The 27,703-nt window shown below is 42.4% G+C and overlaps 2 protein-coding genes across 5 annotated transcripts; both read right to left on the minus strand.

The window, feature by feature from the left end:
• Nucleotides 1-522: 522 nt before the first annotated feature.
• lonp2 (lon peptidase 2, peroxisomal) lies at nt 523-17,594 on the minus strand. Of its 2 annotated transcripts, XM_018726634.2 has the most exons (15): nt 17,327-17,594; nt 16,129-16,375; nt 15,855-15,986; nt 15,647-15,769; nt 15,245-15,408; nt 15,016-15,110; nt 11,203-11,461; nt 9,442-9,583; nt 7,194-7,344; nt 6,798-6,924; nt 5,057-5,193; nt 3,517-3,650; nt 2,031-2,238; nt 1,408-1,598; nt 523-1,308 (listed from the first exon to the last, which is right to left on the minus strand). In XM_018726634.2, the coding sequence occupies exons 1-15, from the start codon at nt 17,557-17,559 to the stop codon at nt 1,078-1,080; spliced, it is 2,574 nt and encodes an 857-aa protein (XP_018582150.1). In that variant the 5' UTR covers nt 17,560-17,594; the 3' UTR covers nt 523-1,077. The 2 variants fall into 2 exon arrangements, with proteins under 2 accessions (XP_018582150.1, XP_018582149.1); XM_018726633.2 differs by having other exon boundaries at nt 523-1,598.
• A 1,577-nt stretch (nt 17,595-19,171) lies between these two features.
• On the minus strand, nt 19,172-27,356 carry il34 (interleukin 34). 3 transcript variants are annotated; one of them, XM_018726623.1, is made up of 8 exons: nt 27,166-27,356; nt 25,429-25,535; nt 23,528-23,639; nt 22,153-22,256; nt 21,917-21,994; nt 20,708-20,917; nt 20,379-20,541; nt 19,172-19,616 (listed from the first exon to the last, which is right to left on the minus strand). In XM_018726623.1, exons 1-8 carry the CDS (start codon nt 27,305-27,307, stop codon nt 19,561-19,563), a joined length of 972 nt encoding a protein of 323 aa, XP_018582139.1. In that variant the 5' UTR covers nt 27,308-27,356; the 3' UTR covers nt 19,172-19,560. The 3 variants fall into 3 exon arrangements, with proteins under 3 accessions (XP_018582139.1, XP_018582137.1, XP_018582138.1); XM_018726621.1 differs by having other exon boundaries at nt 19,172-19,660; XM_018726622.1 differs by lacking the exon at nt 27,166-27,356 and adding an exon at nt 26,160-26,346 and having other exon boundaries at nt 19,172-19,660.
• Nucleotides 27,357-27,703: the final 347 nt, after the last annotated feature.

The following is a 27,703-nucleotide window of genomic DNA, read 5'->3' on the forward strand; positions in this document are numbered from 1 at the left end:
TTCATTTTGTGTCACTTAGACTAAGGACTGCAGCAAAGCCGAACATTTCCTTTTGATACGTAGCTGTGCTCCTCCCTGTATGTATGGCTAGCTTTTAATTAGCTTTTGTTTTCATTGAATAAATCTTTTTCAGACTTCCTATTTCTCCTATCTTAATGTACTGGCTCTGACACAAGGGTGTTTTAGTGCACCTTCCTGCAACAGACTGCACAGGAAAAATATGGATTATATTATTTATAAAAGTCCATTACAGGTAAAAGGATGTTGTTCAGTGCAAATAACTTGAAGTGTTTTGGATTGGGTAGTGTCTGTGTGCCCTATAACTGAAGTACACTTACATGCCTATTTCTCTACATGTTGAAACTACTCATGGTATTAAAACCATTATTCCAGTTCTGCATTTTGCACAGTTTTCATGAAGTCTGTTCTGGTGCTGTCAATGTACCTGTATAATATTTAAGGTCATGAGTTGTATTAATGCAAAGGCTGGTCTCTTGTAAAACAAATGAATTACCATGCCCACAAGATGAAAGTGTAGTTTACTGATATTCATTCAAGTTAGAGATTTATCAAATTAGGGTATGGAATGTCCACAGCTGTACAGACAAACTGAGCTCTACATCCATATTTGCTATAGCTTTATCTAAGAATTATAACTTGCTAAGAATAAAACAAATATTGCCACTGCATTTAAACACCCATGAGATGATTTCAAAACTATCCCCTGTGCTGCCAACAAGACCAGTCTATTAGCAGTAAGGCTAATTAGACAAATTCATTCAAATGTGCCTTTAATTGCACTGGTGAAGGGTTACCTGTGAAACTTTCAACTATGTGCATGATGGACAGATGTTCTTGGACAGTCCAGATTAACTCAGGAACCCCATTAACAGTTCATCTGTTTCATTGAAATTGCTGAGTCAATTTAATCTCTAGGCATTTTTCCACTATAGTGGTAAGCTCTACTACTATGCATACTTAAGGTGATCTAAAGGCAGTTGCTTTTTACAACCAATTGCAACATACATTTTCACAACTGTTCTTGCTTTTGCTGTGTGTCCTCACTCTTAGAGGTGCTCACAGCTTGCTCAAGACAGGCGGTGGGGCAAGGGATGGTGCAGGCCCCCGAAAGCCCCCATCAAAGGCAGCGTCGAGCACTTCGGCCAGACAGCTGGTTGCTACAAACTGCAGGTCTGCCCGCACGTGTGCCGGGATTTCCTCTAGATCCTTCTCATTGCGCTTTGGCAGGATGACACACCTCAGCCCTGCTCTGTGAGCCGCCAGCACCTTGTCCTTGATTCCACCCACCTGACACAGAAGGACAGGCTTGCTGGTTAACGTGCAAGTAAAACCTACCTGCCACAGCAGAGGAGGATGTCGGGACAGAGGAACAAGCGCCTCCCTCACCGGAAGCACCAGGCCTCTCAGCGTGATCTCTCCGGTCATAGCCACGTCAGAGCGCACCAGCCGTCCGCTGAACAGTGACGCCAGGCATGTCACAATGGTAACGCCAGCTGATGGGCCGTCTTTGGTGACTGCCCCAGCTGGGAAGTGCAGATGGACATCGGTCCCTTCCAGGGGGTCTGGCCCCCCTGCCACTGCAAGACACGCATTTTACCTTTAGACAGAGCAATCCTTCTCTGGAAAACGGAGCCAAAGAATCGGTTAAATGCCAAAACAGCATCATGCGTTTAATGTAGTGTACAAGTGCTACAACTAATCTAGACACATGCATCCTTGTTTTTTCACATATCCCAACCTGGGATAACAGCTATATCATTAAAGAGAAAAACTGCCTCTAAATGAATAGAACTATACACAGTTATCTGTACGTACTTATTTGTGCTACTTTTTTTTTTTAACACTCTGGACTTTATGCTATTTTACTGGACCATCGTGCTGGTTTGCTTAGAAGTACTACAGAGGAAACCTTTGGGTTTCGTGCTTTTAATTACCAGCTGCACTAATCACTGTAGCTGCTGTATACAAATGGAAATTAGTGTTTCGTGTGAATGAACTGATCCACTCACTGTTAGTCAGCTGGTAGGCCTTGGCATTTGTCCGCAACCAGCTGATGGCCAAGTGGGCGGACTCCTTCATGATGTCTCCCAGCTGTCCCGTGAGTGTCAGCTGGCCATCTCCCTCCATGCGGCTGGCCTCCACAAACATGATTTCACCACCCAGTGGTGTCCAGGCCAGCCCAATGGCCACGCCTGGCAAGGTCAGGCGCTCCGATACCTGGGGTGGTTGAGAATAATGGCACAATAAAATAGACCAAACATAGACCATGCACCTTGGATCTGGGTTGAGGCCCAGCAGCAGGCCTGAGCACAAGAACAAAGTATGTACATCACAGCTGTTCTGAGTTACCAGCTCACAATTAGCCATCTTTAGTAAACAATGCTGCAGCTCAGCTGAGCAGATGGAAATAAGTTATCAGAACTGATCAGCTAAATAAACCAAGTAAACCTCCTCCTATGAGAGCAAACCTTTAGGAAATGTGATGCCAGCTAAGCAGATGTACTTTGAGTTTGAAAAACTGAACATATATGTTGTCATATTCTAAACATAAATAAAAAGATGGAGAGTCCATGAGTATTCAGAAATAGCTTATTTTGTGGAAAAAAAGTGAACAGACATTCCAGTCCCTCTGTGAGGCCCAGTCACACCCCTCCCCCTGGGCAGGAATGCCACCCTGGGGGCCTTGCTCACTGGGGCTCTGCAAGATAACATTGCTGCTAGTGAAAGGAACAACGTGGATGCCACAGACTGACACACACACACACACACACACAAGGCACTGGTTAGAACACTGGTGCTTCCACATACATGTTTGTAACTGCTTTTGGGACACTTGTACTCCTGTCTTGGCAACACAATAGCAAGAATATGAATGAGTGAGTGGGAGACGGGGAAATAGTCCAAACATTCAGCATTATTAAAATGAGCAGAAAATAGAATGATCCATTCAGAGAATGAGAGCTGCTATTGTTTCACTTGGGGGAAATATTTTTATGGAAAAACAATCCTCATTGTATAAATAAAAAGCAATGAAGATGGAGGGAATCATACTATCAAGTAAAAAGAATTTTGCAACTTTCGGTACTGAAAGCAGCTCCAGTATGGTACAAAAGCCTATGTAAGTATGAAGAATTAGAGAGGCTGCAGCAAGGCAGAGGTTAGAAACTTGAGACAGAGCTCAGTTGCAGACCAAAAAAAAAAAAAAAAAAGTTCAAACCTGGCAATAAGAGAAGTAACGTCACACACAGGAACATTTCATGCAGCATAAATTCCATACAAATTCCACACAACCAGTGGAGGTTACAGTTTGTTATAACCAGAACTCGTGTATATATACACACTCTGCAACTTAACAAGAATCACAATGAACATTGAGTAGGACTACCATTATGATCAGGTCAGAGTACGTAGAAAAACACCAAGAAAGCAGTAATGCCATTCAATGTACACACATTTTAGACAGCACACGGCACCAAAAGAACTTCTGCTATTCACCTCCATTTCAAAGACTGGGGGTCCCAAAATGTCCTTCAGAGCTTGGCAGTCAATCACAATGGGCATCTCAGGAGGCAGTGATAGGTCCACTGACCCCCCAATAGGCTCCTCCCCCTTGTTTCCCCCTTCCTGGGCTGTAGTAGACAAACAGACAGAAATTAAGTGAGTATTGAGATCAGATCATACTGAGCTGTCATCTTTCGGACCAACACCGATACCTGCAAACCCAACATATGCCTTCACTGTGAATTCTCTATGTCCTGTGCCACTTTACATTCTGTACAAGTGCTCTGTGCTCTCATCTGGCTGAAGCACTTGCTCCTCTGGGCAAACTTGTATGTGTGCACGCATACATGGTGCCTAACTCATTGTCCAGCCTGTCACAAGACAGACCTTCTGGACCCTAATGGGACACAAACCAATCAGTGTCCAGTGCACATATGATCAGACTATGGATCAATAGCCTTGCTAACAGCAGAAACATTTACACAAGGAACAAGGCAACACAGGTTAGTCAGTGTGTGAGAAATGAAGAGCATGAAAGAGGAGGCAAGGGACAACTATGGTAGAGAACTACAGGGGAAGAAAGGTAACCAAGGTAAGAGGACCGCAGTAGGCAGGAGCAGTCAGCCTGACAGTGCACATCGCATTTGTCTGAATATGTACCAACGTACCAGTATTAGTCTGGTCTTAGTGTATGCAGAACCATCTAAGCCTTTTCACCTCTTTGAGGAACTTTTGAACAGGAAGAGGCTAGTTTTCCTGAAACACCCAACATTCTAACTAAACTGAACTTTGGTTCCATAACACAACCCCTGCCAAAAGTCAACTTCCTGCCCACATGCAGGGGAGGGAAGTGGGGGATTGAGAGGAAGTGAACAAGGAATGGATAACAAGAGATGCATCCACCCAGCCTCTTGTAATTCCACAGCTATCTCTAGCTTCCAATCCCAGCACAGCAGAGACAAATTACAGGTCACCCCCACCTCCCAGCCCAACTGGAAGCTTAGGAACAGACAGGGAAGGGGGAACAATAATGCCCACCAAAAATGTCGCAGTTTCCCGGCAAGAGTGATATCCGCACAAAGCCTACAGAATGGGTTAAGTCCTCAGACAAGGATGGGGAGGGGTGCCATATGGCCTTACTTCACCACAGCCTCCCTAACCAGCATACCTTCTCCTGTTACACAACCCTCATTGCAGCAGCAGCTGGCCAAGAAAAGGCAGGGCCTGGGGAGCTCCAGGCTGGCATATGTCTGCTCCTTGTATATGTACCCCAACAGCCCCACCCCTGTTGCAGGTTTATGTAATTATGTAATACTCTGAAGCCTGTTGCCCCCCCCAGTGACAGGGCAGCTGCTAGGTTCTGTGTGCTTACAATGCCAGGTGGCCCTCGGGGTGCATGGGTACAGACAGAATACAATTCACTTCATACAAATACTGAGACCCTCAGATGGAGGTTAGTGATTCTATCCTACACCTCAGTAGTAACACCAGGACATGAGCTCATTTGTACCTATCTGGGTATCACTGATCTCACCTGTGGTCACCTCTGAGGATGATGAGGAAGAGGGAGTCTTGGTAGCTTTGTGGCCCTCAGCCACCTTCACAGCCACAGCACGACAGATTGCCCCAATCTTCCTCTCCAGGGTGCGTACCCCTGCCTCCCTTGTGTACCTGAGGGGACAGGACAATGAAAATAGAGTGGGCCATCACTATCCTCTCAGAGGCAATTGTCACATTTCAAAGTCCATCGGAAATCTAAAAAGATACACAGCTGTCTTCCTTCTGATATCTTCCTCTTCTCCTTATAACAGTAAAGTGTAGCAAATGCAACAGTACTATAACAAGGAGAAGTAATCATACTTTGTACAGTATACACAGAAATATTGATTTCAGATTGATACAATGTTATTTCACACAACTACTGTGGAATAATTGGACAAAGATGATGGTAACTGAAAAAACCTCTTATCTAAAGGGAAAATATATGCACAGTAAAAATGATTGTGCTCAGATGCAGTTAGTGGTATTATATTTGAAGTTATAATGTACAGTATCAATCTGAATGGTGACCTAGTTAATTTGCATTATGTGTTTATACATTCAGTTCTCTGAATCTTTGCATGAAAAAGTAACAAATCCACAACTTCCTTCAGATGCTCAGAACAATTACTTTAAACTGCCCTAATGATATCTGAAATGAAATGTTCCTACCCATTATTATAACATTTAGCTTGATAAAAACAAAAATGAAACTAAGCAATACGATGCAGGATATTCAGATGGGAAAACGGAATTCAAATATGCATATGAAAGTAGTTATACAAAGAACAAAAACCAAAATTAATTTTATTGCAAATGCAGACAAAAAGGAACTCTCTCAGGGTGGTATGATAGATTTTTTTTGTGAGATAAGGCTTAAGTCAAAACATTCAGTCCAAGAAATATTTTCTACTGCTTGCAAGAACACATTCTGTAAGCTCCAGCTAGTTAAATTTACACAGCCTTCTGCAAGTTAAGTGACAGGTAGAAAGGTGGCAATTTTTGTTCCAAAGCCACTTTTCCAAACTAAGAATTAAGATGGGTTTCAGGTAATGAGTCACTGATTTATTCTAAGTACTTTCTCTAATGCCTTATGATGTCATTTTCAATCTTCAGAGTGGATACTTTTACATTTTTTATTTTTATTGCTCATATATACATCTCTAGGAAGAAAATTACTTAAGAATTATTTGCCCATTTACAGTCCATGCTGTATGCCACTATGGAATTAGGTAATTTTTAAATGTGTGGCATTTATCATATAAGACTAAAAGGTTGTCAATTTAAAAAAAGTTTTCAATACAGCTACAGCCAAGACAACAGTACTGACGTACTACAAAAACTCATAATTAGGCCATTCTGTGTTCTGTGGTACCATCTCAGCAGGAGGTTACTGATTCACAAACAATGTGATCTCAGAGAAGGTGGGTGGGAATTTTATCACTTGAAAAGTATAAATACTGCTGACATTTTACCGTGTAAGAGCATTTTCGAGTGCAGGTCAGATCACACCATAATGACATCATCCTAAACCACTCTCTGTACTGCATGTCTCTGCAAGCAGTAATCTTAGTGATAACACAGGACCTGGGAGCTCCTAAAAGCTAGTCGGCACGGCTCACACTACTCGCGTTCAGTAGAGAATTAATATAGAGTGGGCTCACAAACTATCAACAGATGAAAAAACTGGAAGGCTATAGAATTTTGAGAAAGGCCCATTTAGTGTACACACATACCGACTAATGATGTCCAAGGTTGTATCCTGGGGAATTTGCACCTGCTGGGGGGTGAGTCCATGCTGCTCGAGTTGATGGGGGATCAAATGTCGGTGAGCAATCTCAACCTTCTCCTCCTGAGTATACCCTATTTGACAAAAACACATAGCTGTGTGTTCATGTTGTACTCATCAAGGTCTACATATGTACACTGGGGAAGCAGACATATAGGAAAGAAAAACTGGTCTTAAAGCACCATGTTTAATCTGTATAAACAGATCAAATTATAAACACCAAAGTGAAAAAAGAAAAATGCTTTCTGGAGTTTATTAAAAAGTCAATTACTTAAAACACAGCACAACACTGATCAATAATCAATGCGATTCACATTCAATTATGTGCTCTATGACCCCTGACCTGGAACCTGCAGAACTTCCATTCTGTCAAGGAGGGCAGGAGGGATGGTTGCCGTGGTGTTTGCCGTGGCAATGAAGAGGACCTGGGACAGGTCAAATGGCACGTTGAGGTAGTGATCCGTGAAGCTGTGGTTTTGCTCTGGGTCTAGAACCTAGAACACAGGATCAAGAAGCTGAATTTGGTGCTAAAACTAGCACTACCTACAGGAGTGCAAACACTAAAGTTTCAGGAGAGCAAATGAAAGCAGATTTCTCAGGATATTAGCAGAGACAAGGACAGAGAATGTGACAACTCTTCTCCAACACCTTGACAGATACTAAGTTTTAGAGGAGATAAGGCTGAATTTACTAGCAAGAACTGATGAAAACAGCAGCATACTAGAAGTTTATTGCCAAATATATAAACAGACATATCAGATTTCTGCCAAAGCCCAAAAATAAACTTTCCTCCTATGGGAAACTGTAGCTGTAATAAGGATAACTGGAATATAAATTCATTTTAGCAAGGTATTTAAAGAGAAGATATTTTAAAGAAAATCAAACGCGTGCGATTCTAATATTTTTTTTCCCCCCCACTTGTTAAAGTATATTTTGTTATACTATAAATGTTTCACATATCTCAGTGCAGAAGACTGAACTGGCATAAGAGATTTTGAACCAAGAAAGGGAGTTATGATGTAACTGAGAAGTTACTATGCTGTAAAACACTTTGTTGCTATAATGGCAGGACTATTTGCTTGACCCGTGAATTTCTACTGAATTTAAACTCCCATGTGCGATGAGGATAATAACCAGCACTGTTCCCATGTGTTCTATTCCTCAAACCCAAAGTAACAAACTGATCAATACTGAGATGTGTTTTTGTGCACTAGGGGTTGAAAGATGTTTTATTTCTGCTCCACAGTTCCCTGACTCCTCCTCTTGATCTACTCTCCATGACTGGAACGAGCACCCTTTTGTGACCCTGGGGTAAGCCATATCTCATGGAGCAGACCACTGAAAACACTAACCCCCCCTAGCCAACCTCTTTTCCCTACCCTTCCTTACACACTTCCTCCCTTCCTTCCTTGCTTATTTGCTGGGAACTAACATTAAACAAGAGGAACAGTACTATGCTGTGTGAAGAGACCTTTCCCGAGCCAAGAAAAAGAATACACAAGACAAGAGATGTGCAACTTTTCTTCATGCTGACGGACTCATTCCACAGTGGCCCATTAAACTACTCATTTCTGTCCTCATTGGCTTCATTTCTGTAATTGCTTGTTTGATATTTGTTTAGTGTCACTACTGATTTGGCAGCATTGTCTTTTGCCACACCAATGAAGCACTGTGAAGTTATAAATTGAATTGAGGGACAAAATGAGTAATTGGTTTGCAAGTCTAACAGATTTGATTTTGGTGGTTTGTGGGAAAGACACTGAACACTTCTCTCCCCTGGGAATTACAAATTAAAAAAGCACATGTCAGCAGGTAAGAAGATTATAGCACAAAAAACAAAAGAAAAACCACAGATCTAATCAGCAGAGAGCACACCAGAGCAGTGCATGTGTGTATGTGACCATGTTCGGAAACTGATACTGTTTGTAAATGTATTTGTGGACATATATGAATAGCCAAGTCAACAGGATCCATTAAGCTGAGAACTAGGTACCTTGGGGGTTACTCTGACCTGACACTTGAAAGACCACCACAGAGAAAAGCACAATGCCATCCCAAAAACCCAGAGGGCAATGCATGCACGTCCCTCCTCCCCCTGCAACCACCTGGTTTGGTTTTGGAGATCAAAACCTTTCCTAGTTATCAACTTTGAAATCACTTTGACAAAGACTACACTCTTCCTTTGTTGTGAAGGTGAGCAAAACAATCTGCATCTCTGCCATCTTCTGACTTCAACCATTGTGTATACACCTGACTGCACCTCTGTACCTGCACCCAAGTAGCTTACTTCCCTTATCTTGCTCTATATCTTCATTCTTCTCTCCAAAATAAGACAAACACAAAAGTGCAAAAAAAAAAAAAAAAAAAACCTCAGAGAGCATCTGTTGTGTCACATTCAGGCTCAGATTAAACTTCTTTCACAGTCAGCTAGATTTTCTTCTTCTTTGTTTTAATTTAGTAAGCTGCAATTCGTTTACTTTTCATACATGTGACTCAGTCTCAACATGCTATGAACCATGACAATTATGTACAGTTCTGTTCTAACCACCCTCTCTATCCAGGTTGGGTGTCCTTCCAATGCTGCTTCTCACCTCCAGCAGGGCAGCAGCAGGATCCCCCTGGAGACTCTTGGTCAGCTTGTCCACCTCATCCAGCAGGAAGACTGGGTTGTTCACACCCACAGCTTTCAAGCCATTAATTATGCGGCCAGGCATGCTACCCACATAGGTACGTCTGCAGCAGAGAAGCATGGAATTAGGAAAATGATGTGTACACACAGAGACACACACAAAACAGGTGCTCATCTCCAGGCTCCCTGATCAGAGGAAATGCTTTCTCTGCTTAAATAAAACATTCTTATCACTTCAAATCAACATCATATTAAACTGAATACAACAGTTTGAGAAGTTGCCTCTACACACATCACAACTAATTTAATCTAAACAGAATCTAAACACTGAATGCTGAAGCAATTCTGGATACTTCATCTTAGAACCCTTCCACATGTCATGAGGTACAGCCTTTCTGACAAACACACCAAAGTCTTGCCCATTTTAATGGTACCAGGTCTAGCGGTAACTGAATTTGAACATTTTCCTCTCAGTATATTTTTTCTATATTTCCTGCAACCCAGTTCTGCCAGTAAAGCAAAAAGGTAAGGGAGCAGGCTAAATAAGAACCACAAAAATGGAATAAATACAAAAATCAACAGCAGGCACTGTTTAACAAAAGAATCCAATTGCTTACAACACACAAACAGTGGAAAATGCACACATGGCATTATGGGGAATTCACACAGATTTTTATCTGGATGCAGTAAATGTCTTAATCCTACCAACAAAACATAAGAACACAAACAATAAAGACCTGTGTTTCTACACAGCCCTTTACCCTGTACTGGGTGGTGCAGAAAAGAGATGGTATCATAAAAGTACATCTTAGATTGGGGGGTTCACCACAGTAGAGCAGAGATGCAGGGACCTGTCAGCCTGCACCTTATGCCATCATCACAGTCACCACAGTGATGGAATGTCACAGTGACACTTGTTATCAGATCACCTTTAATGACTTTCAATACCCTTTCTCAAGTTCCAGTCTGCATTTCAGAAAAGTGCACAATGTAATCTATTCTTTAACTGACCCCAAAAGCCAAACATGCCATTTGCCTACCCATATCTCCCCTACAGTTATTACCCTTTTATTTTAACGTGACTAATCTGGCATCACTGCTTCATCAGCACCCCAGTATATGAATTTTTTATGACCCTGAAGGACAGTTTAAGCTTGTCATCCTATTCCTCTCACCTTAGGTGATAATGTGATGCCCCCACATCCCATCCTCTATTTCTCTCAAGGCCTATATCCTTTTAGTACTCAAAGTATGATCTACCCAAATGCATGCTTTAAATATATTAAATACTAAACATTTATCACCTTTAATAGTAACAAAGATATGAAGAGCTACAAGCTTAGCTGCTTTACTACATAAAATACACTTGCAAACCTGATTAAAGACTCCAAAGACTTCTCTTTGGGATGCATAAGAGAACAAGATGTAAATCACAGCAGGATAGTAACATAAGTATGAGTGTAGTGGGGAGAATGTCCCCCCCTTAACTACCCACTGTTAGGTACTGTGATATTATATACATATATTACACACACACACACACACACACACACACACACACACACACACACAGAAATGAGCTGCAATTAATTACTTTTTGTGCATGTTTAGGACACCAAGTTGACCAATCCAATTGATTGGATGCCCTTTTTTTTTTTTTATAAACAGAGAAATTATCTGTTCTCCTGCTACAGACCCCAGCAGCAAGCTCCCTGCTGTGTACCTGTGTCCCCGTATGTCAGACTGGTCACAGACACCCCCCAGGGCGATGCGGTGGAATTCTCGGCCCAGGGTACGGGCAATGGAACGGCCCACACTGGTCTTTCCCACCCCTGGAGGTCCCACGAAGCACAAGATGGGCCCCTTGAGAGAGTTCCGCAGCTGACGCACTGCTAGATACTCAAGTACACGCCGCTTTAGTTTCTCCATGGCGTAGTGATCACTGTCCAGGAGAACTCGGGCCGCACGGATGTCCAGACAGTCTGCAAGGAGTTCATTAAGATAATGGTGACTCAAGGTTGTGTATGCTGAAAAACAGCCCCATGCAATCAGACTTTTGAAACAAAGACACACACAGAGCAACTGAAAAGGAGCTAGACTACAAAGACAGCAAATTGTGTCAGGCGGTTGGTCTACCCTTATCAGCATTTCCAAATCAGTACATCATGCCCAAAGCCTCAGCTATAAGTATCTTTACATCTTTTTCTAGATTAATCTAAAATCAAACCCGAAGTAAACAAAACCAGCAGAAGTCTGCCTGCACAGTCCTGTCCCCTGCACTGAGGTGTGTGTGTGCACACGCACACACATACATGGGCTCCCCAACCCCCACACTTCCAGATGCCTAGTGTAACAAGACTAGAGATTAAGGAGGATTCACATATACAGTCACTAACCAGAATCTACCTGTAGGAAAGAACACTTTGATCTGAAGGAAAGGGTTCAATGCTCCTCTCATTTTGTTTATGTATCAAGACACACCCAAAGCCACCAAATAAGCATGTATTGCACATATGTGACCTAAGATCATGTGACGTATGTTTAATGTGTGATGTGGTACTAGGTCCATTTATGTTACACCTCAGCCAACACAAACCTTATTTCATTTATGGTTTATACTAGTGCACAATGAAAACAAACTAAACTTCAACCTGTTTTCAGCCTTCCCTCCCCCAAAAGTGCAACACACAGATGTACACACAAACAGAGAGAGATGTCCTCACATATACATGTTAACATCATCCTGCTGACTCACAGTTCTGTGAAGACACATATGCACAAACTGCAGCCATACCAGCAGGAAGTATACTACATTTAAATTCATTACATTTATTCCTTCAGCTGACGCTTTTCTCCAAAGCGACTTATAGGGTTAAGGTTACAATTATTAGTTACAAGTTTACAATTATTTACTCATTTATACGGCTGAGTAATTTTAAGCACTTTCACATTACTTATTTAGCAGATGCTTTTCTCCAAAGTGACTTCCAATGAACACTATGCAGTGTAATCAGCCCACACCTTATTCACCAATGTGACTTACACTGCTAGACACACTACTTACAATGTATCTCAAGTACTTTACTCAAGTACTACAGCCAGAGGTGCGGACTGAACCTGCAACCTTTGAATCCAAAGGCATCAGCTCCAACCACTATGCTATTAGCTGTAGCCAGAGAAAACTTCTTTACCAACAACGACTCTTTTTGCATCCAGTTCCTGAATTGTGGTATAAAACATCAACACGCTGAACACCAGGCAGATGAGCAAACTATTGTAATAGGTTATTTAAATTCATAAGCACCAATTCATCTCTGCTTATCTGCACAGCATCAGTGTGTACATAGTATGAGGAAGGAAACCAAAGCTTCATTTCATCAAACATTGAGGATTCAGTTTCCCATTAAATCTGATTTGAAAAACAGATAACAGGCCAACAAAATATTCCCTAATATTGAGAATTTCCTACAAGAAAAACCAGCAGTCATCAATTTATAGTTACTGAAAGCATGTTTAACACTTACTATTGAATATGGGATTACATAAGTAGGCATTGTTTTTTGCGTGGTCTTCAGTGTAATTAAGTTTCGTGAAGACAAGGATCTAAAGGTGTCAAAATGAAAGAGTGGCATGTGAACAGTTAATCTGATAATGCAAATGTAGTACATGTATTTGTGAATAAATGACAAAACTAAAAAATGTTGAGTCATTAAATTAAGCTCAGCTCATCCTTCAAATCCAAACAGCTGTAGGTCACACAACCCAGTGATACAAGCTGACCTAGAGAGATGTAGGAAGTCATGGGTCAGCCCACCATGCCCAGTAAGTGTGTAGGAGTCTCACTCACACACACACACACACACACACACACACACTCTTTCAGAACCGCTTGTCCCATACAGGGTCGCAGGGAACCGGAGCCTACCCGGTAACACAGGGCGTAAGGCCGGAGGGGGAGGGGACACACCCAGGACGGGACGCCAGTCCGTCGCAAGGCACCCCAAGCGGGACTCGAACCCCAGACCCACCGGAGAGCAGGACTGTGGTCCAACCCACTGCGCCACTGCGCCACTGCACCCCCCTGTAGGAGTCACAACAAAACTAAAAAATACTAGTACCAATAACAGTACCAGAATTGCAATTCTGTTTAACATGAGCAGCTTTAGGGCTCTTTCCCTCTAATATCACTTGGAAATTCACAAGTTGTGGCTTTTTTAGCTGGTTTTAATTAAAAAAAAAGTCAGATATTTAGACCTCATTTTGCAAAACATTACTTTAATCCTTACTGTTGTTACCTATGTAGAAATATAAGCAGTATATGGAGAACCTAATTTTATTTGTAGTATTTATTACTGTTCGTTGGTTCCATTAATTGTACCAGTAATAGGTATAGGATACCTGTAGTTTTATCAAACTGCTGGTCAATTGTAGAACAGCAGTATCTGTTTGCTAAGATAAGTTTTGAATTTACAGATCAGTCCTTAAAAACCTCTCCATCATGGTATCAGCTCAATGCAAAAGCAGACTGCAGCTTCCATGCAGGAGGAATACTATTCAAACAGCATTTTGTGTTGGGTTACAGTGCTGCTGTGTGGCAAGTACAGCATTTGCAGCTCATGCTAACAGAACTCCACTTCCAATAAAATTCTGACACCCTGTGTTAGTTCTAAAGAGCTCAGGAAAGACAGTTTCTCCCCCTTGTGGTTAAAGTATGGAAAGTTACTGAATTCAACACAGGAAAAAGTCCAACAATAAAAAACAGACCCTGATCAGCACTAAAACCCTTTGCGTGTGGAATAGGGGGATTGCTCCATAACTTGCCAAAACCCTGAACAAAGTAAAGACGTTCAGCCAGTGAGCTCTGCCAGCAGGCAAGCCATGTTAGAGCACATAGTGCATCAATATGCATGGGAGAGTGGGATGATGGGAGCCCCCAAGGGTCTAGGAGATGAAAAGCTGCTTCTTCTATTGTTTGCAAGAGAATGTCAATTAGACATAACAGAAGACAGAAAGCAAGTTAAGTTACAGTGTGCTAGCTACAAGCTTTCTTCAATACACATACAGAATGTCTCATACAAATACTGACATAGCTGCATTATCCGAGAATACAGATTAAGTCAGTCACGGAACACCTGAAATAATTCTGACTTCTGACTGAACAAATTAAAGTTTAGGTACAAAACACCAGTCTCTCTAAGCGCAAGCACATCTAAACTGCAATTCAGTTGTGATGTCTCCATGAATGCAACAGACATGTACAAGCTATTTGATAACCATCAGTACGTCCTGGCTCTTCAGATATCCATTTAGAGTAACTAATGAATTACAGAACCATACCATTTAAAAGCTATTGCAGACATGGCAATAGATTTTGTACAATAAGTTCAAAAATAAACAGTTATTATACTTGTTACATTATCATCATCATACCAATAATACTACAACAATGCATTTGTTTGTTACACCCAACACCAATCACTACATCTGCATCAGAACAGCCTGTATGCAGTATTTGTGCATCACAGGTACACATTACCTGTGGTTGACTTGCTCCAGGGCAGCTCCACCATAAGCTCCAGGTAGTTGCGAGTAAGTGCATACTCAGGCATAGACTGGGGCATCTTCTTCAGCCTGCACTAAAAAGAGAAGGTCACTATACTGTACCCGACATAAAAATTACTGAAGTGCCCTTGATTTCATTATTTACGAAATGTAAAAAATAAATAAATAAATAAAAATCAGGCTGTTGACCAATGGGACAGTACCGTTTAAGCTCCTTGAGGCAGACCCTCAGTGCAGCCTCTGGCATGTTGGAGCCCCGGACTCTCCTCTCTAGCAGGGACGTGTCATCACTGTCTTCTTCCTCACCATCATCCTCCATGGAGAGCTGTCCCGGTGCTAAGCCCCCACCTTTCCGAATAGGGATAATCTGAGGGGGTGGAGAGAGGGATGACATGAAAAGTAGGAAGTAAGAGAGCCACAAGAACTGATACAGGGGCATAGCTTATAATAAGTACTGCCAAACAATGCATTGTTTAGCTTACTGAAACAGCCTAGCACTGCCCTATGTAAACTTATGTGAAGCCAATGATACAGCAAGGCAAGACCTAAAGTGTATAGGAAAGGAGCAGAGTGGAGAAGCATGGAGACAATAGTGTAGGCCATACCCTTCTGTCATCATCTAGTCGTGGTTTTCGCGTTCTTTGCAGCAGCTTGAGCCCCTCCATTTGCCGAGTGAGCAGGGGCAGGACCTTCTTAAAACGCTCTGCTAGGCTTACGGCATCCAGAATCTGCAGAAACACACGAACACTCATACCTGCATTACACACATATTTTTACACGCAGACACACACTATGTTTTCAGTCCTTCTGTACCTCAAGCTTTTCCTTGTTGGACACATGGATCATTGAGGTGAGAACATCTGGCAAGGCCTCTCTGGGTAGACTGTCAAGTAGACGCCGTAGCTTAGCAACCACAGGAACAGATATGTCTAGCATGCCCACCAGCTGAAGGACAGAACATAAGAAGTTTAATTCCATACAGTTTCATTTTATATAATGTCCCAAGGCATTTCAGTGAAGAAAAAACAGCTGAAGACCGAGAGAGGAAATCAGGCTCGATGGTGCTACTATACACGGTCACACACACCTGCAAAGCCACTTCATAGAACCGCTGGGACAGCTCGCCCAGCTCACTGCTGACATCAGCGTCACCCGAATCCAGTCCAGCATACTGCTCCAGCTTGTCCAGCTGCTGGACCACAGCTACAGGAAAGGGACGCTCCCGCAGCAGCTGCTCCACGCGAAAGCGGCACAGACCCGTGATGAGCAGCGTGTAGTGGGGCTTTGGCCAGTTACTCCCCACCACCTGCACCGCCAGGCCGGCTGTGCCAATGCTGAGGAAAAGGAGACCGTTAAAAGCATGCAATACAATTTCTTTGTTGCAACCCCACCACAAGTTCACCCAAAATCACTCAATGATGCCTAACATAAGGAAAAGTTGTCTAACACATTAAAATAAGAGTAATAAGACTATACTACAAAAAGTAATAATCATGATTTCATAAACTTTCCGTGATAGTGGTGCTTGAGGAAGACAAAGACGGTGGCATTAGAAGAGGGTGACACTTTCAGCTCTTTGACATCTCATGATCTCACAGCATAAGAGTTTGCACTGTGATTCAAAACTTAGTTAACGCATGAGAAATATCTTCATGTCTTTCACAATCTTAACACTTCCAACTTCCCACTTCCAAAAAACTTGTATAACTCATTCCAGATGTTTACTTTTCTCGTCTTAGGAGCCATTAAATTAATGATTTTTCAGAAAGACAGCAATATAATAAAGAAATGAACAACTAGACAAACACAATCATTGCAAAGGTAGAGAGAGAGAGGTGTGTGTGTGTGCGCGCGCGCAGCGATTACGAAAGTCTCCGCAAACTAAGTGCTGTTTTGTCAACTTGGTCTTGGACTTTATCCGTCCACAAAAGTTAACCTATGAACATGCATCGACTCTTCTGGAAACCAAAGACTGGTCTAAAAGAAAACGACTTATTTATTCGTCCACCGCTAACCGCTAGCCTTAGGAAACGTCGCGGAAGCCAGACTCGAGGTTTCTTTACCTCACGCTAGCGTCCAGCTCTAGACTATCCTAGTAACCTAGTCAATCATGAAGCAGAGAGAGAGAATATTATATTATTCAGTCAGGTGGGACAATGCTGAATGGCAAGTGGCCAGTAAAAAGAAACAAAACGGCGAAGAAAAAAGAAACTCGATTATTCTTCCTCAGAAACCAGCTCGTCCTGTGCGGTACCGGTGTCACGGTGGCGGTCGGTACCACAGACCTGTGCAGCGCGGGCAGCTCCTCGGTCTCGTGCTCGGGGTCGCGGCTGTTCGGGACCACCCCGATGATGGTGCTCTTCAGGGAAGTCCCTTTCAGCAGCCTGCTCCTGACCAGTTGCATATTCCTGGCTGTGTCCACGCTGACTCGCATCGTGGACCCCGGCAGAAGGACCCCTTCGTGGGTCAGGAGTAAAGGGAGCCGACTAGGAATCCGAATATCGCCGCTGGAGGACATGATGGTTGTGCTCGGAAAGTTTACTGTCACCGAGCCTAAGGGGAATGGCAAATTGCGCAGGCGCAGACCGAGCAGTTATGACAGCGGAGGGTACGGAAGCTTCGGGAGTCAAAGTTAAAACGCTCATTGCAGGTCTTTGGTACAATAATAATATCGGTGTAGTATAAACAGGTACCGAACGGACCGCCACAAAAAAACAAAGGCCGGATCGAGCAGTGAAAAGCAGTGCTCATGCAAATGTATTATTTAAAAAAATTATCGGGTAAAAAAGAATTACTAAATACTGACGTTACGTTGACAAATGAGCCTTTTTTAATATATATCTGCACCTACCAGCAGCATCATTTTATGTTATAAGCTTAATTTAGCTTAGAAAAATGTGTCTGTCCGCATATCTTCTTTTTAATAAATTAAATCTGCCGTGCCAGTAAAATTACATGGTCCATTTGACGAGACGAATAGATAGAAAAATGTGGCCACCACTCTCTGTTAGATATCCCACTCACTGTTTGATAGCTACTTCTTGTGTACTCCAGGCTTGCAATGGTTTGGAGTCAATGAATACCAGAAGCATAGAGCACAAGGCAGGGTACCCTGGACAGGATGTCTTCCCATTGCAGGGCAATCACACACATTCATTCACCTGTATATTTGTTCACAATGGACAATTTCGAGTAAGTGGTTCAGCTGAATCACATCCTTTTTCATTCATTGTGGGAGGGAAGCAGAAAACCTTCCGAACACTCCTGAAAATATGCAAAGTTCACATAAACCGAGTTGGATTTGAACTGGCATCCAAACACACAGTCCAGGTGTAGTGAGGACAAGTGGTTGATGGAAATGGCAAAAAATGTATTTTTACTGGAGTAATTCAGAGTAAGTGCAGTGCCCAAAGGCAGAAGCTGATTTTGCACTAAAGAAACATAAGTCATTATTATCATCCCTAAATGCTACACTACCAACTATCCCACACAGAAACCCAGACACAGATTAACACTAATCGAAATATCCAGTCAGGTTGGATGATCAAAATTCAAATTAAGGTAAACCCCTGTAGGGTTTGTCACATTCTGTGAACTTGCTGAACTCAGTCACTGAGCACATTTGACAGTTCTCTAACTAGTCAAATTAATCAAGATTAGTTAGTAGCAAGCATTGATATATATATATATATATATATATATATATATCCACACACAATACTGTATATGACATATATAGCTGACAACATGGCATTCACCTTAGACCAGTGCCTAACATAGCAAGCTAGCTACACAACATCAGAAGAGCAACAACTTACTGTTGTATTTTCTGCAGTGTTTGTAGAGTTCATGTAGACTTGCACTGATGGCAAGTTCATGGAATTAACACTTAAACATTATCATTGGGAAAAATGTTATAACTACGGGCGCAAAATTAGTAAATGGAAACAATTCACAAAAAATAGGATAAACCTCCAAAAAAAAAAAAAAAAAAAAAAAAAAAAAAAAAAAAAAAATACAGCATTGTAATTGTCTGCTGCCACCGCTTGGTCCTGCCAACAGATTATTGAACTATTGTTAAACACATGGAGAAAGTATAGAAATATGAGTTTAATACTATGATGTGAGAATCTTTATTTTGTACAAAAGCAAGAAAATACCAGTACCGAATCAACATTCAGTGACAATATACATTCAGTTTAGATGACTGTACTATTAAAAGCCTTCATCTTGACTGGCAACACATTAGAAGCAGAAATGGTGTGATCACCATCACTCAGCAACACACCTAATCCTCTGACTACAGAGGTACAATTAAAAATAAAAAAAATTAAAAAACACATTCTGACAACCATTATGTGCTGTTATCTCTTCAAATGGCAGAGGTGGTAATGCAGGTGGCTGGAGGAGATGGTAGCATCTGTTCAGACGTACTCAGATGACAAATGAACATTTTCTTCATAGCAGATGGCAGGAGTGGTTCCTGCACAGCGACCCCTGGATGGAAGTAGCACCCACCTCAGGGATTCTGGGATGCCTTCTTCTTGATTTTTTTCCAATAGTCAGGGTTACAGTCTTGAAGGATAAAAGCAGGAAGAGTAGCAGTCTGTTAGGTAACCCTGTATAATAAAAAAGCAGCAATGATTCCTGCAGAAGCCTAGGATCTTCACTATGTGAACTTTGATACCTTAATCAAGTTTTTAATGCAGCTGACAAAGCAGATACACTTCATTGTACACTGCTTCATCAAAACAGAATGCAAATTACTTGAATCAATCATATACACAAAACCAAGATAGTATTCAGTTGTATGATAAACATTGCTATTCATGTTATTTTATGTGTTGTGCTTGTTATTGCAAAGATGCTTTCGAAAACAGGAGCATAAAATGGCATAAGGTTATTTTTCCCTTCTTGCACCAAGAGGGGATGCCACAAGTCAACCTCAGCTCACTGCACAACCAAGAAGTACTGATGAAGGACAGAAATGCTGAGAAACACCAGAAAGTAAACCTACCACAGATTACAGAAATAACTAAGGTACTCTTTAAAAATTGGGTTATCCTGCATTTAAGAATGTGCATCTTCCACAATCTGGATCATCGCCTTACTTTCCAAAGTTGCTCAGACATTACGCCTACAATTCAGCAATGAATTCCCCTCCAGAACCAGATCTCTTTCACCTGTCATTATATGACCGTTGAGCTTGGACATCAGTAAATAATGACCTTTACTCTCATCTCCTGCACATTCAGTTACCTTACCCTCACTTCTCTCTCGCTACACATTTTCTGTCAAGCTACAATTCCGAGCACAAGGTCATTAAAACATTCTTACAGTCTGGTTGTCCATCCTTGGTCGGGAAGCAGTAAGGAAAGACGCAATGCATCGAGCGGTAGAAGTTGTCCATTAAGGCTTTAGGTTTCACCCACTTCCAAACCGTGTTATGGGGGTCTGTCACTTTGTGCCAGGTGTCTTCTATCCGTTCTGGATATAATCTCTGTCCCACACATGACATACAGAAATTACAATACTGGCACAAAAAGCAGAGAATCATTATAGAATCATATAACTCTAAGGCAGAGGTTGAACAAAAACAAGATGCTTACAGAAAAACAAAAAAAAAAAAAATGCTGAAAAAACAAGCATTTAAATGTGTTCTGCACCTCTTCAGGATTCTCATGAAGCTGCTGGGCAAAATGTTGCACCTTCAAGAGGAGATCCTGCACTTCAAAGGTGTAGTTGCGGGAAGGGTGTTTCTCTGGCAGAATTCTCAGCAACTTCTTCAGTACCTCATTATACAGGAAGAACCAGAGATCCTGTATGTCTGCCTCCAGCCAGTCAAGGTCATGATGTTCCAACTGCAACTGTTCCCTCTGCAGTGTTGGGAACATAAATGAAAAAAGTAAGAAAAAAAATAAATCCTGCAAGATAGGATTTTTTTCTTTTTCTTTTTTTAATAAAAGCATGTAAACATTCAGAAAAACCCAAAAAGCAAAAATGCATTCTCTTGTCAACTCAAGAGCCCCCTTTTCAAGTTCCTGGGTGCTGTTGTGACCCTGTGATGGAGTGGTATCCCATCCAGGGTGTACCCTGACTTGTTTAACTACCTATGCTTTTGAAAACAGCTCCAGGCCATAACAGCCCACTAAGCAGACAATTTCTACATGATGAATGAATATTAAAGCATCAAGTAAATGAATAAATGGTACAGCTCTGGTGTTTCGTTTTAATTTACTGTTTAATTTTCCATGCTGAACTGCAGTTGCACAACAGTTTCAGGTGCCTTGCAGTATGCTATGTGAATAGCAGATTCCAATTTGAATATAATGTTAACTTCATTAACTATTACTCACTATAAAACTGGATTAACACAGATGTGACATCTACCCTTTTCATGTTTAAGACTCCGGTTACTGCCGACAAGATCTGCTCCCTGATAGCAACATGATCGCTTCTCTCAAAACTACTGAGTCTCTCAATATTCAAGAAGGGCCCAAAATATATATTTCAGACTCACTTCTTGCCTGATCCTCTGCCTGCTCCATAAATTTGCATTGCATTACAGTATCTCTTACAATCACTTAATTCTATATGCTGCTGCTCATGGAATGTTAGGTGTATGTTTCAAAATTTTTGTACTCTGTACAAATTCTGTATGCAGGTACCTTTGTAGTATATACTGGTTTAAGCAGCTCCATGAGACAAATATTTCCTCCTGTTGGAGAAATGTACTTTTGTTTTCTCTGAGTTCTTTGTTGCTTTGGAGAAAAGAGTCTGCTAAATGTAAATAGTACTCCAGTCCATGCACTGCTTCTTTGTAAATTGCTAAAAATAATGTATGTTATGCAAGAGTAGAGGAAAGGTGCACTTACCAGCAATGTGATGTTGCTTACCCTGACAATTTCTTCATGGTGAACTGGGAGGGTGTAGTTGATGGGGAAGTTGTACTTCTGTATATGAGAGGCCAGTATTAAACCACACATCTGTGACATTTGGATGCATGAATATCTTCTTTCTACCTACTGTAAGACATTTCACCACTAAATGCCCATCCACATTTCCCGCCATTAGAAATACATACCACTCAGTCCCACATCGGCCCTCTCACCATGTATTCCCGCCGCTGAGAGGAGCTGAGCTTGTGCTTCACGGTGTTCATTGGCTTGCAGATTGGCGGGGAATTTGTGGAAGCATGTACTGCACACAGACATCCTATGCCGCAGAGACACAGATGTTGATCAGCTTCACCCTATCTGTCAAATCTCATTCACTGCCCTTCAGCCAATTCTACCCTCCTCATCAGTTGCCTGGTTCCCTTTGCTTCCTCAGGCTTTTACACCCAAAAAAAAAAAAGAAAAAAATTTACATAGATATCGCTGCACACTATCAAACTGTGCGTTCTATCACTGAGCATACCAAGCAAATTCCCAAATAGCTTCAAGATAAATGCCAGAGAAAAATAGAGCACAATGATCATGCTGTCTTGGTGGTTGTGAAGTTATACACAAAACAGCCAGAGGTGAGTACTCAAGAACAATAAAAAACACACACATTGGCTGAAGCCGCTTGTCCCAAGCAGGGTCACGGCAAGCCAGAGCCTAACCCGGCAACACAGGGCATAAGGGACACACCCAGGACGGGATGCCAAGCCATCACAGGGCATCCCAAGCAGGACTTGAACCCCAGACCCACCAGAGAGCAGGACCCAGCCAAACCCGCTGCGCCACTGCACCCCCCTGTTACAATAAAAAAACTGTTAAAAGTGTAAATAAAGTAAAAATGTACTGCAGTTAAAATATATCAGCAACAAACCAAATACCAGCAAACAGCATTTTATACAACTGCACTGAAGTTCTTACTGTGACACATATACAAGAGAAAAAAAAAACTGACCAGCTGTGTAACAACTGATCATAGAAATAGGAACCAGCCACTCCAGAAGACAATCCATCACATAAAAAAAAAATATCCAAAATTGATCTCTTTGACTTTTGTATCCAAGTGGCCCATTGTAAGTAGTGTATCTAGCAGTGTAAGTCACCTTGGTGAACAAGGTGTGTGGGCTGGTAACACTACATACTATAGTATCCATGAGAAGTCACTTTGGAGAATAGCATCTGGTAAAGAAATAAATGTAAGTTCTTACAGAAAAACAATTAGAAATTATTTGTTCTCAAAGTACATAGCCACTTCTTTATTCAAGGAACGTCAGTATTTCTTGAAACTGGGGACCTTCTGGTTGAATGCTCTTGAAAGGCCATGATCTCTAAACCACAACACATGTTGAGCATACAATCAATTCATATGATACAGGCACATCACTGAATACAGACTTTTGTACGTACATACCTTTTTTAAAATATAATCTCTTCCACAAACAGAAAATCTACAACTCTGACGCACACATCTCCAAAGAGCTGCACCAGGATTAAAATGTTCCCCCAATCTTTTACCACTGCTGTGTTTAAGCAAGGTCATCTTACCCAAAAGAACCACCAGGATCTGAGTGAACTGACTCATGCTGTCAGTGAACCTTTGACTGCTCCAGAACACAGCTAAAATCCAGGGTTTCTCCGAGACACTCTCCCTCTTCACCTACAATAACAAAATAAAAAAAAAAAAAAAAAAAAAAATGTACTCATGCTTGACTTAATTGCATTCAACCTCAGTGCTTTAAGTTGCTGTGTGATGAACATGGCATGCTATTATTATTTAAAGAGAGGGGAAGGGGGAGATTGTACATCTAGTGGAAATGATCAGGTGAAATCCTGCACCCTATGTATAAGTAGTCTGGGATGCCCTAAGTTTCCAGGCAAGGCCTGGCCATAAAAAAAAAGTCACCACCTGGATTTAACTAAGCAAATAGATAAGAGCCTTCCATTGGATAATTACTGCAGTGATTAATATGGTTCAGCTAGGAACAAGTTATTTAACCCTAACTGATGCAGTGGCACAGTGGGTTGGACCACAGTCCTGCTGTCCAGTGGGTCTGGGGTTCAAGTCCCGCTTGGGGTGCCTTGCGATGGACTGGTGTCCCGTCCCGGGTGTGTTCCCTCCCCCTCTGGCCTTACGCCCCTGTGTTCCCGGGTAGGCTCCGGTTCCCCGTGACCCTGTATGGGACAAGCGGTTCTGAAAGTGTGTGTGTGAGATGCAGTGAGTAGCCTCTCATTTCTGGGAGAGGGAAAAAAAAAAATAATAATAATATGTTGGAAGACATATCCTGTGGTTGCAGAAAAGCTGTTACTCTGTTTCAGAAGGGTCAAATTCCTGGCCTTCATCAAGCAAAGAAAACTAAGGTGATTGGTGAAACTACTAAAATTGGGTTAAGAACTGTCCAATGCATTAAAACCTGGAAGGATAGGATGTGGTTGGAAAAAACATCTTGAATGATTGTGATGGGATATCACTTAAATGTTTGGTGAAATCAAATTTTTAAAAAAAAAACATGGCTGTTTAATAGTGAAGGTAAGAGCATTTCCACAGGCACAATGTGAAGAGAACTCAAGGGATTGGGACTGAACACCTTTGTAGCCATAGGAAGACCACTCATCAGTGAGGCTAATTGGGGGGAAGAAAGGTTTCCATTTTCTAGGGAGCATAAAGATTGGACTCTGGAGCAAGGTCATGTAGTCTGAATCCAGATTTACTGTGTTCCAGAGTGATGGGTGCATCAGGGTAAGATGAGAGGCAGAGGAAGTGATGCACCCATTATGCCTAGTGCCTACCGTACAAGCCTGTGGGGACAGTGTTATGATCTGAGGTTACTTCAGTTGGTCAGGTCTAGGTTCAGCAATGTTAAGTGCTCAAAAAAAATGGTCAGCTGACTACCTGAATATACTGAATGACCAGGTTTTTCCAGCAATGGATTTTTCTTCCCTGATGGCAATCATATTCCAAGATGACAATGCCAGGATTCATCAGGCTCAAATGGTGAGTGGTTCAGGGAGCACGAGACATCAGTTTCACACAGATTGGCCACCGCAGAGTCCAGACCTTAACCCTATTGAGAATCTTTGGGATGTCCTGGAGAAGACCTTACGCAGTGGTCTGACACTCCCATCATCAATACAAGATCTTGGTAAGAAATTAATCAAATAAGTGTTGTGGCATTGCACAAGCTTACTGAAACAATGTCATGGCGAATGCGTGCCGTAATCAAAGCAAAAGGTGGTCCAACAAAATGTGTGTGACTCTTTTGGCCAGGCAGTGTAAATGGCATGTTCTGCTCCAGATATGAATCTTAAAGTACTCTGACTATCAGAGGAGACATTTTATCCAAAACATATTACAGCATCATACATTTCACTCATTTATAGAAGGGGAATCGACACAAGCACATTTACAGATGTGCCAGATTCCCAAAGCCTTCAACACTACTACGTACCGAAGTAATCCCACCGCCGGTCCACTCCTCAGTAAGCTGGACCTCCTCTGTCTGAGCGCCTTCCCTTGCAGATCTTCCTCCACAACAGTCTTCTTCCTTCAGTGTCACTTCAATATATAACACATACAAGTAACAAGGCAAAGAGAGGGAAGGATCATGCAGGGATCTGGGGACAAGACTACAGCCACAGAGGTACAAGGAGGAAACTGATGTCACAATCGCCACATTTACCATGAATCTTTAAGACGCAAACTTGGCTGCTTTTTCTCCGCTCAGTCACTTTCCGCCTCAACGCAAATCCAGGATTACGCGCAATTACTTCAAACTAAACATCCAGGTGCGCTTTCTACATGAGACGAGTCAGACCGACGTGTTTCGCAGGCTTTTCTGGCGTCGAAAGTCATCCAATCTTCCGTCTGGAGAGAACGGAGCCGCATCGTTTTATTGCGTTAAGTGAAATGCGACTTAATAAATATTCCGTTGCCAATAGCGGCTCCAAAACAAAGGCACGTGGCGACGATGTGCACTCCGCATAAAGCAATATATTAACCCCCCCCCCCGTCGCTCTCCTTTATAAACTACCGTTGTATGTTTTCTCATTTTTACACTCCTAGTATCTGCGTGCAACAGGAGAAGCCATAGTTTAAGGCACCGTGATTCACGCGTGAAACAGCAACACGCTGGCTGGTGGTGTGACGCAGGTCTCAGCCCGCGGTCCTCAGAGTCTGTACCTGCGGATCGCGCGCCCCTGCGCGCACTCACACGCTCGCACGACGACCCCCCACGGAGAATCCTGCCCTTCTCCATCCGCTCCTCTCCGTCCATCGCGGTGTCACTCAGCGTTCTCTCTAACAGAGTAGCCCTCCTCCATGAACTAACAGCCCTGCGTTTCTCTTGGCTCTCCTTGCGGAAAACGTTACGAGAAGGTGGAAATTCCCGAAATTAAAAATCATCCCCATCCCCTTCCCCTTGGCGCCGATGCCCACCTCTTGCGGCCCAGATGTCCTCTCGGCTGCTCAGATCTTACGGAAAGCACGCGCGCTGCACCAGAAATTATTTATTTATGTGCTTACTTTCACTTTCGAGGAGGAAAATTGACGCTGGATATTAACTCACGATTTACCACCATGATCATTAGCCGGTAATGAGTAATAAAGGGGAAAACTACCAATATTTTTCTTTTATCACTACTCTTCCTGACTGCTGCTGGTTTTTGACTCTTTTGTAGCAGCAGGTGCATATGATATGCCATGGCAGGTGAGGTGAACGGAAAGTCCAGCAAAAATGCGAAGATCCATCAGTGACACACGAACCTCCTCTCAGTGACCCTGCCCTGTCTGTCCTCCACCGCCTGTCTCCGAATTCAGCAAGTTGATCGACGGATAGTGCCCATCCATCTGTTTCCGCTGGCTGTGACCTGCCCGAACTCCAGCACCGGAACACGGAGAGCCATCCCACCTGGACCATTTGCACGATCAAAGTTTGTCAAAGGCTTCCGTTGCAGGAAACAATACAGGGCCATCAGGATCCAAACAAGAGCCAAGGTCAAGCCCCTCTCCTCCCCGCTGTCCATCGCACATCATAATCCTTATTCACCCTTGAATCGGCTCAACTACTGCCATCCAGAACATAGAACGCTTCCTAAAACTATGTCACTATACATCGGAGTACCCCTGCGGGAAAAGTATTATATGATATAAAGTGTACTGTCTTCAGGCTTAGTTAGTTTATACTTACTTGATGTTCTACTATGGTATTGTCTGAATAAACATCCCGCAGGTGACTCCTGGCCGGTGCGGATGTACTTGACCAAAGGAAGCGTCATTTTACTGGAAACCCGTTCCCCGTGGGCAGCGCAGCTCAGGCTGAGCCTGTTCATATCCACCCCGTCATACCATAACAGTTTAGTCACCACTTCTCACGTCCTGGGACTTGATAATACTGCTTTTTTTTGTTTGTTTTTTTTTTTTTTTTTTGAAGGGGTGGGAACAACTGCACAGACAGCTGGTTTCGAACCGCAATGCACAAGTTTATAGCTATCAAACAATAAACAGCTACGGTAAACCCACCAAAACCCCACAGCAACCCTTCGCACAAGTCCTTCCAGGAAATAGAGTACAATTTTTCGCTGAGATGTACGTCGCTTTGGAGAAAAGCGTCTGCTAAATGAAAAAATGTCACATGAATGATTAACAGCGTGCGGAGATGTGTGGTAACTTTTCACTCCTCGTGGAACGCTGTCGTAAAATGGCGGGAGGAGTGTTAAAAAGATGGA

The sequence above is a fragment of the Scleropages formosus genome, chromosome 7 (assembly GCF_900964775.1).
Source record: "Scleropages formosus chromosome 7, fSclFor1.1, whole genome shotgun sequence".
Classification (NCBI taxonomy): Eukaryota; Metazoa; Chordata; class Actinopteri; order Osteoglossiformes; family Osteoglossidae; genus Scleropages; species Scleropages formosus.

Bases quoted from the DNA above. Each gene is read 5' to 3' on its own strand.
- lonp2 (XM_018726633.2), bottom strand. From the start codon at position 17,559: ATGTCCTCCAGCGGCGATATTCGGATTCCTAGTCGGCTCCCTTTACTC. The intron at 15,111-15,244 runs GTACTGTCCCAT...TTTTTAGTGCAG, and splicing joins TGCCTCAAGGAGCTTAAACG to GCTGAAGAAGATGCCCCAGT. The intron at 6,925-7,193 runs GTCAGGGGTCAT...TTTGTCAAATAG, and splicing joins GGAAGTTCTGCAGGTTCCAG to GGTATACTCAGGAGGAGAAG.
- il34 (XM_018726621.1), bottom strand. From the start codon at position 27,307: ATGAACAGGCTCAGCCTGAGCTGCGCTGCCCACGGGGAACGGGTTTCC. The intron at 25,536-27,165 runs GTAAGTATAAAC...TATATATTGAAG, and splicing joins ATACCATAGTAGAACATCAA to TGACACTGAAGGAAGAAGAC. The intron at 21,995-22,152 runs GTGAGAGGGCCG...TCTCATATACAG, and splicing joins CTCAGCGGCGGGAATACATG to AAGTACAACTTCCCCATCAA.